Source organism: Ammodytes marinus, assembly GCF_949987685.1.
Source record: "Ammodytes marinus genome assembly, chromosome: 5".
In the NCBI taxonomy this organism is placed as follows: domain Eukaryota; kingdom Metazoa; phylum Chordata; class Actinopteri; order Uranoscopiformes; family Ammodytidae; genus Ammodytes; species Ammodytes marinus.
Window position 1 is genome coordinate 23973850 of NC_137234.1, and position 16185 is coordinate 23990034.

At 39.9% G+C, this 16185-nt stretch overlaps 2 protein-coding genes and 1 long non-coding RNA gene across 3 annotated transcripts; all 3 read left to right on the forward strand.

Moving 5' to 3' along the window:
* Positions 1-312: 312 nt before the first annotated feature.
* On the forward strand, positions 313-1780 carry LOC307250575 (uncharacterized protein; the record flags this gene model as incomplete). Its single annotated transcript, XM_080027692.1, has 6 exons — positions 313-697; positions 834-942; positions 1038-1118; positions 1219-1299; positions 1386-1482; positions 1627-1780. Exons 1-6 carry the CDS (start codon positions 617-619, stop codon positions 1778-1780), a joined length of 603 nt encoding a protein of 200 aa, XP_079883818.1. The 5' UTR covers positions 313-616.
* Positions 1781-1837: 57 nt separating this feature from the next.
* LOC307250424 lies at positions 1838-2594 on the forward strand. Its single transcript, XR_013844874.1, has 3 exons — positions 1838-1971; positions 2138-2242; positions 2369-2594. It is a non-coding gene; the product is annotated as an uncharacterized lncRNA (long non-coding RNA).
* Positions 2595-2768: 174 nt separating this feature from the next.
* LOC307250156 (uncharacterized protein) lies at positions 2769-7541 on the forward strand. Its single transcript, XM_080027133.1, has 11 exons — positions 2769-2871; positions 3672-3765; positions 3845-4080; positions 4393-4507; positions 4956-5073; positions 5163-5254; positions 5530-5647; positions 5744-5845; positions 5938-6111; positions 6616-6792; positions 7310-7541. Exons 1-11 carry the CDS (start codon positions 2813-2815, stop codon positions 7525-7527), a joined length of 1503 nt encoding a protein of 500 aa, XP_079883259.1. The 5' UTR covers positions 2769-2812; the 3' UTR covers positions 7528-7541.
* Positions 7542-16185: the final 8644 nt, after the last annotated feature.

Below are 16185 nucleotides of genomic sequence, written 5' to 3' on the forward strand. Positions count from 1 at the left end.
TTGTGCAGTACGCTCAAACAGGGGGTGCAGTTACCCTTTAAAGGGACACTGTGTAATATGACATCATCAAGAAAGTTCTAGAATGCAACGCTCCCTGGGTAACCCCACCCCTTTTGAATAATAACAGAAGCTACAGTGGCCTTCATGGACAAGAACAATTCTATTTTAAACAATGCACCTGATGACATTCCAAAAACATGGATTCCTCCATACGACTTGCCCGCTCAATGGACAAAATGTGACATTAATATTTGTAATTCTCCGCTCAGGAGGATAATTCCAATTATTGGCAGAGGTGATTTTACACCAATGAGGACATATTTATGAATGAGGATATTGATTTGAGCTAATGAATTACTTAAAATGTTACACAGTGTCCCTTTAAGAAGTATTTTTAATTCAGTGGCAGCAATTAAAAGCATGATTATACAACTCATTTTGTGTTTTGTTTTTTTACAGGTCTTTGTGAATCCAAGCACCTTTTGATATAGAAAATACGAGAAAGCCAACGGCCCTTTTTAGGGCCACTTTGTTATTCTGTGTTACACAGTACAAACATTTTTATTGTGGTGTTATTGTTGTTGTTGTGTTTTTTGTTTGTTTGTTTTGTCTAACAATGTCTTCTGAGCACTTTAGTGAACTGCAGGAATTGCTGAAGGCGGGGAATGACTTGGCAGATGTGCTAGCAGCCAGAAGAGTAAAAACTTTTCTATTATTTCTCCATTATGGGATTTAACCTCAATCCATTTTTGATTTAAAAAAAACACTTCTGCTGCACAAACCTGAACATTATGTTGATATGATTATGATATCATCCTTGTTTTTACTTTCAGCCTTCGAAGCCAAGAAACCGACGGGGGACTGGAGGCTCCAGTGTTACGTGGAGGAAGAGGGACCAGGATGGGAACATCGTACCCCAACATTTTCGGCAGAATCGATCTGGTCAGCAATATTAAATAGTTAGTTACACTGTCATTCATAATTTTGAATGCCTTTGGTCAACAATAATTTTTACTTTTTCATATTTGTGTTTTCAGTTCAGTCTGTCGCCCCTAGGGAACCCCCTTGGGTGGATGAGTCGCAGACGGCTGATATTTCTCAGGATGTCCCAAGTCTTGGTGCGCATATTGAATTGTGACATTTTAAATACAGTCAATCTGAGCAATGAATGATTTACCAATTTTTCTAACTCCTTTTTTTCCATATTTGTGTTTTCAGTTCAGTCTGTCGCCCCTAGGGAACCCCCTTGGGTGGATGAGTCGCAGACGACTGATATTGCTCAGAATGTCCCAAGTCTTGGTGAGCATATTGAATTGTGACATTTTAATGAATGATTTACCAATTTTTCTAACTCCTTTTTTTTATTACCATATTTGTGTTTTCAGCTCAGCCTGTTGCCCGTAGGGAACTCCTAGATGTTGGGGAGTCGCAGACGGCTGACATTTCTCAGGAAGTCCCAAGTCTTGGTGCGCATATTGAATTGTGACATTTTAAATACAGTCAACCTGAGCAATGAATCGAGTAACAATTTTTCTAACTCACTTTTATTTTATATATATATCATATTAGATCAACATCTTCAGACACTCAGAAATCTGCTGAGTTCTGTCACTGTCCCTGCATCAGCAGAAGAGGAGGAGACACCCACCATGTCTGCATGGACCAGAAGACAAACAATCTGCGAAAGAAAATTCAGGGCTGCAATGCCAGAGCTTCTGAATTCCATGTTGGCAGCAGAGACTGTGAACAGGCATCGCTGTCAGCAATGCCAAACTGTTGACGCTGTGGTCCGGTGCCTCGACTGTGTTGCCTCAGGAACTCAGTTTCTCTGTTCAGCATGTGACGTGACCATCCACAGGAAAAACATCTTCCATGACAGAGAGGCCATGATTGATGGTTTTTTCGAACCCATTCCCCCCACATTCTTTGTGGTGTCCGGTGAAGGTGGCCAACATCAACTTGGTGAACAAGGTACATACAAAGAAATAGTAGATTTACCCTCACACTGTTTTCATGATGTGTAGTGCAACATCTGCAGGTGCAGAATATAATATGTCCAAAGTTTCCTTTAACTGTTTCAATGTGTTGTACTTTTTGATTATATGTCATAACTGTCCAGACATTTTCTTTACTGCAGTGTGCCTTCTTCCGATTCCTCCACCAACCCAAATCTGCTCCTGTGGTCCAAACCAAGACTTTTCCATTGTCCCTGGAAAGCAGACTGTCTTGGTGACTATCAACGGTATGGTGCCTCTTCCTTTTGTAATTTATAGGTGATGTGACGTCAAGCATGTAAAATGTTGACTCTTATCCTTTTTGTGCTGTGTTGTATAGAACATGTTCAAATAATAGGTTTGTCTGTTTTCAGGTCCATACAAATTGTGCTTGCCTGCTGTGTGCTGTCCAAGTTGTTCTAGCAAATGGACTCCAGGTATTAGTGACTTGCTCGGATGCAGATACTGGCCAGCAACAACCAGTTGCCAACTCCTGTACAAGTTTGATGTCTTCACATCATTTGAGCAGATGAAGTTAGCCAGCCCAGCTTTGTCTCAACAAGCATTCATCAAAATGCTTGAACATCGATCCCTTCGCACAGGACGGGTAAGAACTTTCTTTTTATTTGCAGGATTCTTGATATTCTAATCTTTGATTACGGAAAGTATTAACCAAAGTAATACCATCGTTTTTACAGACGGGCCATATCTGTGGCGATACCTTCCACAGAGTCTTTCGAGAGTTTGCTTTCTGCAATTTCAAGAAAGAAGATCTCTGCCTGGTTGAGCCCTTCCAATGTCCAGCATGCACACCAGACATGCTGGCTATATCTGTAGATGGAAATCGAAAGCATTACCGCTTCAAGAAGTCCAAGGGGTGAGTGGAATCATTTTTCCATTAAAATTAATGATATATTAAATTCACTCTAACAGTTAAAAATTCAATAATTTGTCTCATGTCATGTTTTCATTATCAGAACTTGAAAACTATTGTAAGCAATCAAAAACCTAATTATATTCATGGAATTACAAACAGAACGTAATGTTATACAGTGTATTAAAATGCTTATATGTTCCACATTCACCATAAGTTAATACTTTAAACCCAACACATCACCCAATTTGAAACCATCTTGTGATGTTGAAGTACAATGACAGTCCATTAAACCTGCAGTGTGTAGAATTTGGGGTTTTATTTCCTAGCAGATTTTGTAGAAAGTAATTATAATATCCATAAGTACATTTAATTTAGTGCATAATAGCTGAAAACAATGTTTTGAATTATAATTTTTTCCCTTAGGGGTCTCATATATGTCCATATTTCTGCATATTTTGGACCGAGGCCTATTGTCGCCATCTTGAAAGTGTCATAGTTGGAATGTCATCAGGTGCATTGTTTAAAATGTAGAATTGTTCTTGTCCTTGAAGGCCACTGTAGCTTCTGTTATTATTCGAAAGGGTTGGGGTTACCCAGGGAGTTTTGCATTCTAGAACTTTGTAGAACTTTCTTGATGATGTCATATTACACACTGCACCTTTAAATACTTCAGTAACGTTTTATTTCTCTTCATGGACCACTTCAATGCCAAACATCTTTAAGGATGTTATTCACTTTTAGCAATCATTCTTTTTCTTACATTTTGACATGTGTGATAACAAATTATTCTCAATTAACAGGACTGATGAACCATCGCTTTTTGAAGGACTGTTCATAGCTGAAGATGCTAAAGTGTCTGCCTTTGTAGACCAGATCAGAAGCCAGATGTTGAGTGTAAGGTTTTCTTTATCTCACTTTACTTTATTTTTCATCTATCCTAGTACTACATGTAACAGATTGTATTTACTTTCAGAGGACTGGTCGTGATGTCTGTGGGCCAGCCACATTCACAGCAGGAAGGGAAACGTCCCAGAAGTCCAGGGCCAAGGTAGATGAGGAGGGCTTGCAAATAGCTGTGTGCAGGCATGGAATGTTGCTGCAAGGCCTGAACCACTACCGTGGGGAGATCTATGCCTATCCCATGTTCCTGCAGAAAGAGCTGGCTCAAGCTGCAAATATAACCTTCTTTTGCATGGACCTTACCTGCAGGTAGTCATAACCATTGCTGAATCATAACTGAATTTTTCATTGATGTTTATTTTATCCAGTATTAAAGGCCTTGAAAATATTAACATGGTTATTTTAGCACTTGGACTTGAACATTACATTTTTGAGCAACAATAAACTTTCAAAAGACACACTTAAAATAACTCTTAACTCTTGTGCATCCCTTATAAAGATGGCTACATGGTGTTCTTTTTTTGGTTGCTGGGTTTGTACTGGTCATTTCCTAGGTATAGGGTTCTCTATTTGCATTTATGCAAACATGCATCTGAAATACTACTGCCTTTCCTATTACAGGTATTGGCCATATTTGGAGAAGATGGCAGACAAGTTGCCTGAACTCCGATCCCTTACAGAGATGAAGCCTTTTCTCTCTGTAATGCATGCCAAGGCTCACACTGGCAAATGTGAGGTACAGTGTGCAATTCAATTGTTTTTGAGAAACATATACCTATAGTCGCTTGGCATGAAATATTTAATCAATCAACCCTTATGTATACTCAAGGGACACTGTAGTTTCCCTCATTAGCACTGATGACGAGATTAAAAGTAACAAACAATATGCAGAATCGCAAAGGGTACAGGGTGCAGTAAAAACATAAGGGTTAAATTAAGTATAAAAGATAAACAGGTAGTCAGTTAAAACAAACAAAGATAAACAATATTACTATGATGCTCTTAATCTTCAGGTGTTTTAGAAACTAATCAATGTTACTTTAAGATCATAAATTACATTGTTTCTTTGAATTATTTTACTGAATTAGCTCTTAGCATCAATGTTAATTGAGGATGCAAAAAAATAAAATCAATACGATTTGAAATGCTTAATGGCATGATCCTATTGTTTGTTTTTGGAGCAGGTGAGGTGGGGGGGCAGAAGCCAGGATGGAGCAGGAAATACTGTTGGAGAGGAGGTGGAGCAGGTCAACAGCTTCCTATCAAGGGCAGCCCTCACCACAAAGTACATGACCAAGTCAGGTTAGTTAAAGGATGATTGTATGCTTTGACATGATCCAAGATGTGAATTGAATTGATTTCAATGTATGTCTTCTGTTTTGTTTTTACAGGAAGATCCGACATGATTACTGTGCTTGCCATCGGGTGGAACCACAGGAAGGTGGACAGTCTCCACAAGACACTGGCAAAGAGATTTGTCAAAGTAAGATTTCTGCATTGTATGTTAACTTTTACATTTGTCATTTCACTTTTACATGTAAGTAGTTTGTAGTTTTGACTTATGTTGGTTAAGGAAAATGATACAGCAAAGATTAAAACATAAAACGAAACAAACAGCAGATAGATTATGAATAAAAACAAGCCCAAATATCAAATGGCACCAAATCTTGGTCAAATCTTGGTGAAATTAAACGTAAACTACAGATTACACCTTAAGGTTTATTAATGCATTTGTGTCTTTTGTAATATTCTAAAAAGACAACACAGAGGGCAGAAGTGGAGGCAGCCAACCTTGAGAGTCTCAAACAAGATCTCAACATCTCACTCGAGGAAACAGAGCAGTGGGTGTTAGAAGTCAAGCAATGGGCTACCACTGGTATGTAAGATGATGGCTGATGTGTACATTTTGTACTGCCTTGCCATACTTTTGGTTTCTGTGTTTTAATGATCATCTTTGCTTGTTTTTTTTAAGAGAGACATGGAGCTCATAGTAGCCAGGAGGAGCTCCAGAGAGAAATTGACGAGATTATCTACTCTCTCAGAAGAAAAAAGCATGACCTCTACAGACAAAACGGTATTTGCTAATATGTCACTTAAGTTTTTCTTACGGTTTAGTTTCATTTTTCGCCAAAAATCTTTTTTGTAATTACTATTGTCATATTACAGACAGCAACCAAACAAGGCAGAGGAAAAGAAGGAGACTTGGAGAGCTAAAAAAGAAACTCCAAGAGAGGATACTGCACTACAACACCACTGTTGCTAGTGAAGATAAAATCGACAATGAAGCAGCATGCAGTCTCTCTGATGACGTCATGCTGCCTTGGGAAGCACAAGGAGATGGTAAGCGAAGTTAGATATCGTACAAACATCTGAGCCTCAATACTATTAGCTAAGCGCTGAATCGTCTGGAAATAGTAGGGAAGCTTGTTGAGAGTAAAATGGATGGGACACTGCTAGATAGGCAGATGAAACATGTTTATATTTGTTGAAAGATTGATAAATTACTGGTACTGGCTTATTTAGGGTGTACTCGTTGTTCATACCATGCTCGATTGAAAAACCTTTTATATTGTACTTCATATTTGTTTTACTGTAGCTGCTCTCCTCCTCATGTGTGTTTTTGTTTCGAGAGAGTTGATCCCCACTAACCCTCCAACTAACAAAAAGGGAAAAATTCAGTTATTGATTTTACAATAGGTTTTAATAGTTAGCTGCAATGGTAGCCACCAATTAAACCATTGTGAGCCTCCTCATAATACTTACGAGCTGGCAAATGGGGAAACCATTTTTTAACATTTTTAGTGTTTTGATTTTGTAACATCTGTGTTTGTTTTTTCAAAACAGTGATAAGCCTCCGCTCCAAGAGGCGTCTCTTTGACCAGGTCATGCTTGTCAGGCGTCTGGAAGAGGAGAAATCAATCGTTGTGAAGGAAATGACCCAGCATTGTCAGTATCTGAGAAGGTCATTGGACAAACTGGACAATTTCCTTCTCCAGGCCAAAGAGGACCTTGAGAACCACAGTATGTTCCACAAAAACCTAATTTATATAACGGGACGCATGTACATGGAGTGCGGGGTGCTGATGCTGTTACAGCTCTTAACTGTGCGAGAGCGTTTGTGTTGCAGCTGTGTGAACTGCTCATTTTCAGAACGTTGCAGTCCGGCTAGTTTCAAGTTTTTCCGTCCCAAATATTTGGTGTGAACTGGCCTTAGATTGCCTGATGTCAAAATCACAACTCGGTGAATATCTCTTCAAGATCTGCTGTCAGTACTGTATGCACTGAAAAGAAAAAAAACCTCTGTTAATACACAGCATAGGCTCTGTTAACTGGTATGTAAACAAAGAATCCGCCGCAGCTAAAAACATGCCAGTTTACACAACCTAGCTTGAATATCTCCTGAATTTTCCGCTGATTTTGACAACAAGCTTACTCCAGAATCGCTGACATGTAAAGCATGTTAAGTCCAAATGTTTGTTAAAAGCTGAAAAGTAATTCAGTAATTTATTTAACTTTTTTTCTACAATTCTTACTTTAGCTTCTCCCAGAGGGCTGACAGAAGAGGGAGACAAGGGACTGCACTGCTGTGTTTTACAGAAGAAACACATTCTGCAGAGGAAACTGGGCACAGTGACCAGAACCTATACACATGTCGTCACAGATCCTTCCTTTCTCATGCTGGAGGAAGGTATCGAAGATTGTGAAGAGAGCGAACAGGACAAGAGCAGTGAAGAATTCTCTGAGGAAGAATTGTAAAAATACTAGTGCAGTGCCCGTAGGAGCAATAGCTTATGCATGCTTAATTGTAACCCGTCTATCAAAGTGGGACACATAAACAGATGTAGCCTACACATAAGTGTCACACAGTCATTGAAATGGCTGTCACATCACTCATCAATGTGACTTGTTCTTTCTTTAATATGTGTTGCGCCATATAATCCTCTATTCTTTATGGGCAAAGCAGGTGAATTTTTTTTTTATTGCTAATTGCAGCTTGAAGGCAGCAGCATTTATCTTTCCAAAAAAAATGAAGGGCATTTTTGCATCTTACATAGTCTCTAGCTTGTTTAGGTGTTATAGTTTCTAACGAATTTAAAACATTCTGTGTAAGCGATCATGTTTACATTCACCGGTATCAGAGCTATCCGAGACCGTGCTAGTTTAAATGGAAAATGCTATTGACACGCTAACTGAAATTAGCCATTTCATCTGCCAAATCCCAATACTTTGCAGATATTATCAGTTCTGGTGCTGGGAATACCAGGGCCCTGTTCTCAGTGGTCAACAATTCTCTCCGCCCCCCTGATTTCCTTCCACCACACTTCTACTCCACTGACCACTGTAACTCCATAATGGCATTTTTTGACTCTAAAATATCCACCATCCACCAGCAACTGACCCCTCACACGTCTAGTCATCCGCATCCGCCTCCCTTTGTTCCCAATCCCCCCCCCTCTCCGTACCTCTCTCCTGCTTTCAACTCCCCTCAGCGACTTACTTAACAAAACTCATCCGGACTTCCAAACCATCTGCCTGCCAACTTGACCCCCTGCCATCCTCCCTGGTTATAGCCTCCCTTCCCTCTCTACTACCCCTGATAACAGCCATTATTCATTCCTCTCTCACCTCTGGTTCCGTCCCATCCCAGTTCAAATCTGCTGCTGTTACACCGCTATTGAAGAAACCTGGTTTAGACCCCAACATTTTCAATAACCTCCGCCCCATCTCCAACCTGCCATTTATCTCAAAAATTCTGGAAAAAGTAGTCGCATCACAGATTCAGGCCCACCTCTCCAACAATAACCTCTATGAACAGGTACAATCCGGTTTCCGCCCCCGTCACAGCACAGAAACAGCACTCATAAAAATCACCAACACCTCCTGATGGCAGCTGACTCTGGACATTTATCCATTCTCATCCTCCTTGATCTGACAGCAGCTTTTGACACCATTTCCCATTCCATCCTCCTCGACCGACTTGCCTCCATTGGTATATCCGACACACCCCTAGACTGGTTCCATTTTTATCTCTTTGGCAGCACTCAATTAATTCAGTTAAAATCATTGTCATCCCATACCTCCCCCCTCTCCTCCAGGGTTCCCCAGGGCTCTGTCCTTGGCCCCATCCTATTCATCATCTATCTCCTCCCACTTGGTCAAATATTCCGTAAACATAACGTTCATTTTCACTGCTACGCGGACGACACCCAGCTCTATGTCTCCTCCAAACCTTCATCCACCCTCCCACCCCCCTCCCTCTGTGCCTGCCTACAGGAAATCAAATCCTGGTTCCCCTCCCACTTTCTCAAACTTAACAGCAACAAAACCGAGATAGCCCTCATTGGCTCCAAATCTACACTCACCAAGCAACCCAGTTTCACCCTCTCCATTGACAACTCCTCAGTTTCCCCCTCCCCTCAGGTTAAGAGTCTGGGTGTCGTCCTCGACAGCACCCTATCATTCCATACCCATATCAACAACTCCATCCGGTCCGCCTACTTTCACCTTCGAAATATCAAACGCCTCCGCCCGTCACTCACTCCCAACAGCGCCGCTATCTTGGTCCACTCTCTTGTCACCTCACGCCTGGATTACTGCAACTCCCTTCTGTTTGGTCTCCCCCACAAACTCCTCCATAAACTCCAACTGGTCCAAAACGCTGCTGCACGTATTATCACCAAAACCCCTGCCATCTGTCACATCACCCCCATCCTGCACCAACTTCACTGGCTCCCTATCAAACACCGTATTGAATATAAGATCCTCCTCAATACATTCAATGCCATACATAACCTCGCCCCCCCCCCCCCCCCCCATATCTGTCTGACCTCATCCAAATCAATACTCCCACACGGTCACTTAGATCCGCCTCCTCCTACACGTCCCCCCAGCTCGTCTGTCCACCATGGGGGCTCGAGCTTTCAGCCGCTCCCCCCACGCCTGGTCGCAGCGGCCAATCAAATCAGAGGGAGGCGGGGTTTAGCCGGAGACTACTCGGACACGCTCAGATAGTTACTCGTCGTTACTTTGGCCTTCAGTGCGTGCATGTATTCGCTGCCAGCATGATATAAACTTAGATATAACTTCTACATATCTGGTCCAAAAAACCTCACAATCAATCAAGGATGCACACCTTCCTGCCGTGCGAAAGCCATATCCGGAAGCTCAGGCCGATCTGACAAACAATGAGAGAGATATGCGAGCCACAGACAGACACACGTCACGGGTCACGTGATGCTTTCTTGCTTTATAGATAGATAGATAGATAGATGAACCGGAGGGCTGATAGCTTAGATTTTTTCGTGTTTTCTTTTTATTAGTTAGATTTAAAAAGAGGAAGTCCTGGATCCGACGGTCCAATGCGTGGCTGGTCCATGCTTCCTTTATTTTTTATTTTTTTAACCAGTCCTCTAGACACTTGTAGTTTTGAGTTTGTTTAATAAATTGTTTTGTATTAAATAATAATAAATTATAAATTTGGTTTCTGTGTCCTTTTCTTATATGTTGCTGGTCACTAAACACTAGCAAACCAGCTTTTTGGGGAAGCAGTAACAGTCATAATCACTAATGTGAATGGAAACATGTTATTGTTAGCTTTCATACTTTATGTTTAGCAAATGGACATGACCTTTTTTGACATTTGTGAGTAAAATCAACATGGCAGCATTTGCTTAATTTTAGCTGGTGAAATGTATCCTTGGCATAAAGACTAGCTATAAGACATAACCCACATGTCAGTAGGCATTACCCACGTTTGTCTCTTGTTTTAACCCACTTGCAGCAATACACAATGCTTTAACAAAATGTTTACTGAAATAATTAGACATCTTAATAGATTTCATATGGCAACATGAAACAATTTGATTTTGATGAGCAGATCTTATATTGAATTTAGATTATTTTATTAAATGCTTTCAAACTTAAATGTGATTTCCTGCCTCGGCCAGCATGTCTCTATTTCCCTATCTTTGCCCCATACCAAGCTATCCATCGAAGCCATCTTTCTGTAAGGCAACCCAGCTATATTGAACTCCAGCATGGGACTGTTTTGAAAGTAAGTTAATTGGGTATCTGCATGTTTACCTCTCGGGAACCAGCCTGTGTGATTTGACCACGTGGTATGCCACACACATTTTTTTTTTGTGTCTCATTACTTTCATCCTTTCTGTCTACCTGGATTGGTCTTTTACTGCCTGTCAGAACATATTTTTTCTCAGCATGGCAGAGTTTAGGGTTGACAAAAGGGTGGAGGGAGTGATATTATAGGCTTCAGTTGCCAGATTGGCACGCCTCATCTAGTCATGGAAGCATTAGTGTTATCACCTGTCTCATTTACAACTACAGAAACCACTCAAAAGTTCCATGATTTCCAATTCTGTTTTGGTATACTAAGAGGATCGTTGGGAGGGAGAACGAGGAGGAGAATGGGATGAGGAGAGTGACCTCCATGAATGAATGTAGAGATGCTGATTTGACTCATTTTCAATGGTCTCACTTATTTCCAGGGCCCTATATGGCCCTGATGTCACTTGCATCATCTCGCACAATGTTATTGGCTACTTGTTACAGCCTATGCTCATAGCCTACTATATTTCTGAATGAAACTGCGTTTGGGTAACACATGAGAAATGTGCTTAGATCATTCTTTTAATAGTTAGGCTACAAAGAAGTTTCCACTACGGTTTTATCCGTTGCCATTAGTTCATTGTTATGGACGCTGAAATATTACTTTCATGTTATTTTAATTTCAAACATCAAAATAACCTTTCCTTATAACTCGAAATATAATGGCATATCAAAAGTTCTCTCCAATACCGAGAAAACATATTTTATTTTTAACTTTTTGCCAAGGAAGAAGTAGTCGACACACAACAATAAATATAAGTGTGGGCTTCTTCGCCTGGGCTGCACTACCGCGGGGCATGAGTACGACTTCCGCGCGGCGGAAAATCAGACGACTTCCGCCGGGCATGGTTGTAGCGGATCTCGCGCGTTCGGCTACGGTTTTAACACTTCTGGCTAAAATATCTTAAGTAGACGACATATTAAAAAAAAAAATCGTGAGATTAAATTGCTTTAGTTTAATAATGAGATCGGCTTCCCTAAATATGTCATATATTATCCAATAAATCTATGTTTTAGCTACCCCAATTTGCAAACAGCCAGAACTACCAACCCAAATACCACATTTCTACAATACCAGCCAATATGTCACAAAAAAACTATTATTTATACTGATTCTTGACGTAGATCTTCTCGTTGCACTGTATCCACAAGTTCGGCTGTAACCCACAGTTTATGTCTGTAACAGATAAGTTATATTGAGTACACAAATATTTTGAGGACCATATCCCTAACCCTAGCTCAAAAACGAGAAAAACTACAAATATGGCAAACTACAGCATTAGAGTGCATGGCGCGTCTCTGGGAAATGTAGTTCTCTACAAACATTTGAGTTTTTTCCAGCAATTGGAACTTGAACATTCAAAATTGATAGTACTGTGAGGTGTTGTATGTTATGCTTTACACATTAATGTAATCAGATTTGAAATATCTTATAATGAAATGGTTGAAATCCAGAAAACACCCAAATTTTACATTGTCCCTAGTTGTGTATTATATCACATGAAAGCCTAGGCCTGGAGCTTTCCAAAACAGTTAGTCCTATGTTTCTAACACCTTTTGAAGCTGAGTTATGAGCATTCAAACATGCACAAAGGTCAAGGTTCAAAGGTCAGTATTTCTGAGTAGGAGCCCAGTAGAATCCTCACACTGGCATATTGTTACATTGTAGGTCGAGACCTTTCCAACGATATATTTTGTTTACCTCTAATACAAAGATTTAACATTTCTCATTTCATGGACACAGCATATCAAGCCTATTAAAGCCATACGCTTGAGACAGTGTCTGTGTGTGTCCATAAAATGAGAAATGTTTTCGATAGATAGAGATGACAGATGATAGACAGAGTTGGTAGATGGATAGAGAGAAGATATAAATGATAGATTGATTGATTTTTCTGTCCCCTGTCAGATTATCACCCTGAAATAGCTCTGGATGGCTTGTGAGATATGGAAAATTGTATGAGAAAATTAAAAATGTGTTGTACAGTTTTAACAAATGCAGCCTACAGTTTGAAAGGCCTCGACCTGGAGAGTAACATGTCACTTTGAACCGTCTACCTGTACCCTACATGTTTCCTGTTTTGAAATACGCCGGTGAAGAGGATGATGTGGCCCTTATTTAATTCACTTTCCATGCATGTTTAGGAGAATAATGTCTAATGTGGCTTGATTTGTATTTATATATTTTAAGATTTTAGTCAAACTTTGGAGAACAAAGAAAAAGATGAGAGCTATTGCTGCTCAGCAGACTATTGCAGCTGCAAAAATGGAAAGAGCTCAAGCAGAATAGGCCTTGCCTATAGGCTACACTGAAAACTTGATTCATATTAAGCTGCTCACATCCAATCCCAAACATATATAGCAATTATCACTTTGAAAAAATGTATTTCTTAAAATATATTATTGACATTTTATTTTATACATGTGGATATTGTGACATGATCGTAATATTTGTGAAGTAAAGGTGTTTTGTCTGATTTTGCTTTGATTGCTATAGGACTATTAGCTTGTCCTTTAGCCTACTGCAGAGAAAGAGGAGGTCCATGATGAAAATTAACACAGAGGCAGACAACTCAGGATGTTGACAGAAACAATGATTGCATAGAATTATTTTAATTCCTTTTATAATTTTGTTTTATAGGGCTCATTATTGTCTGTAGGCCTACATTACATGCATTGTATGCCCTTAGTTAGCCTATACAACATATATTCCACAGTAAACAATTACGTAAATGGGTCCCAGAGGATGAGGGCAATACAAAGCCTAACTGGGCTATGGCAAAAATCAGACATTCTGGTCTAGAGATTAAATAGCCTGACTATTTGTCTGGGCCAAACGTTAGTTGAACTCGCCTGTCCCGCCTACAACGCCCACAATGCCTTTCGGTAGCCTACAATATCCCCTTTCGAATCGAGGCGATAATGATGGCCTTACCATGATCAACCCCTCGTTTTGTTGAGTTGTAGAGGAGACTTTCGTCTTTTTTGGCGAAACTTTAAGGATATCAATAACAAAATCATATGGGAATTCACTTCCAGTTGGCGCATTTGTAGTTCAGCGCCATTTACCCACCCAAATCTGCAAGTGACGTAATGTACTTATGTGCCTTATGAAACAAATTAATTTTCCAAATTCAGTAAAAAAGTGAAAAGTTTAATGATACAAATATTTGTTTGTTGAAATAAATGGGAGAAGAAAAATTAAGTGACTAGTGAAAGGATTTAGGCCTACCAGCCTCAGATGTTTGTAGGCCTACTGGTGTACTACCTTCACATTCACATTGTAGATGTAAAGCACACATTGACCTTACCTTGTTCTAAGTTTTTCATTCCACAGCGCAGGTAAAACATATTAGATCATTCAATTATGATAATACCAAAATACATTCCCCATAATAGTTATTTTGTTAAGCAAGGAGTAGCCTACGTTTTTTTATTTTGAATGGTTGACTCCAATTCTTAAACTAGCGATTGAGTGTGGAAAATGCTTCTGGCTGACGGTCTTGGCTCTCCAATGGGATTGAAACAAAGTGCTCTTTGTACACTGTTCGTTTTTCGAGTAGGCGGCTGGAGAATTTAACAACCAAGTGTGTGATAAACATTTATTAAATAAACAAAAATGTCCCAATGTATTGAGCTCATTAAGTAAAGAAAACACAATTATTTGAATTAATGAGTGTTGGCTCATGGGGAATCAATAAGTAGTTGACCCCTCTATTTGGCATCACCTTGAATTGGGTATCATTCCACCAAGCACAATACATTTAGATCATGAGCCTGTACATGAAGATGAGTGTTAAGACATTGAACAAATCTTTTTCAGCGTGAACCGGGTGCAATATGAAGTAGACTGATAAAAATTAATAAAATGTCTTGTAGTAAGAATGAAATAGATTATAGGTGGCTTAATCTAAATATTCTAAAAGAAAAAAAAATCACTAAATGCGTATGTTTTAGCAAAAGGGCACCCATTTAGTACTTTAATTGACGAATTGTAAACAATCATGTGAATCAAGTATATAGAAACAGGACCAGAAAAAGTAAAGACTTATTTCCCAAATGTTTTAGAAGACAGTATCATAAAATAATGAACTCAATTCAATTCAGTTACATTATCTTTATAGTGGCACATCAAAACAGAAATCAAATATAACAAACTCTTAAAATGAACAACAACGGCAACAATGAACGACTTCGATGGAGCTTCCGGGTGGGTGGTCTTCCGTCTTAACTGGATGGGTTTAGAGAAAGAGAAAGGGTTAGAAGCACAGCAAGAGATGGTTATGAGATTAAGATGGGGGGAAACACAGCAACAATAATCATAATACTAGAAATAATATTAGTAATTGACTAATAATAGCACCCACACCCACTGATTTGCCTCTGACATGGCACAACTATGGCGTCCCCTACCTGAGCCCCATGCCGGTCTCCGTTCAGGGTCCCCAAGAAGGACGAATACTTCGAACCATTCTTAGTCGGGCCCCTCACCTGAGACCACTTTGCCTTGGGAGACCCTAACAGAGGGGTATACTACGAAGCGAGATTAAGGGCTGAGCGAGCTCTGTTGAGTCTAAAGCGGTCTAAAGCCAGAATTTTCAGTATCACGAAAGGTAGCTCTCTTTCTACCTGGCTAGATCACCGTGGTAACAGAGGCTGCACGGCTAACCTGCTCAGAGCAGTTTTTGTTCCAGAGTTTGAGCTTAAATTCGGCTCTTAGAGCGCTGCCCTTCAAGGAAACTACACATTTAGAAATCTCGCGGACCTGACAATATTGTCTGAGCGCTACATTCTCACTGAGGAAACTGTTACATCTAAATGTATTGATCAGTAAGTTAATGAACGAAACGAAGCCGTGACATTAGGCTTACAGCAGAGTGAACTGTAACATCGCGCTCGGGCTTTTTGCCACATGCATACAGTTATTGAAAATGTAAAATAGCCCACACCTATAGCCTACTGTATGCAGCGCCACTCTATGCTCTCACCTCAAATGATTTTACCTGGCGATCTACACACACTGGCTCTTAATAAAGCGTTCTATAAAATCACAGTTTGCAACATTATTTCACTGTAGGCTTCTTTCTTTTCATAAGTAGCGATTACAGTTGGGACGTGACAGGTGACAGCTGTTACAGTTCGGACATCGTTGCAGACTCGCAGGTTAAGCTTCTCACAGTTCATATTTGTCCTCCAGACTACAGGTTTTTTAATGTATGCCTATTGGTATTTGTAAGATTCAAATAAAAGGCTAATAGTCTAAATCAAAATTGTATTCATTATGATGTG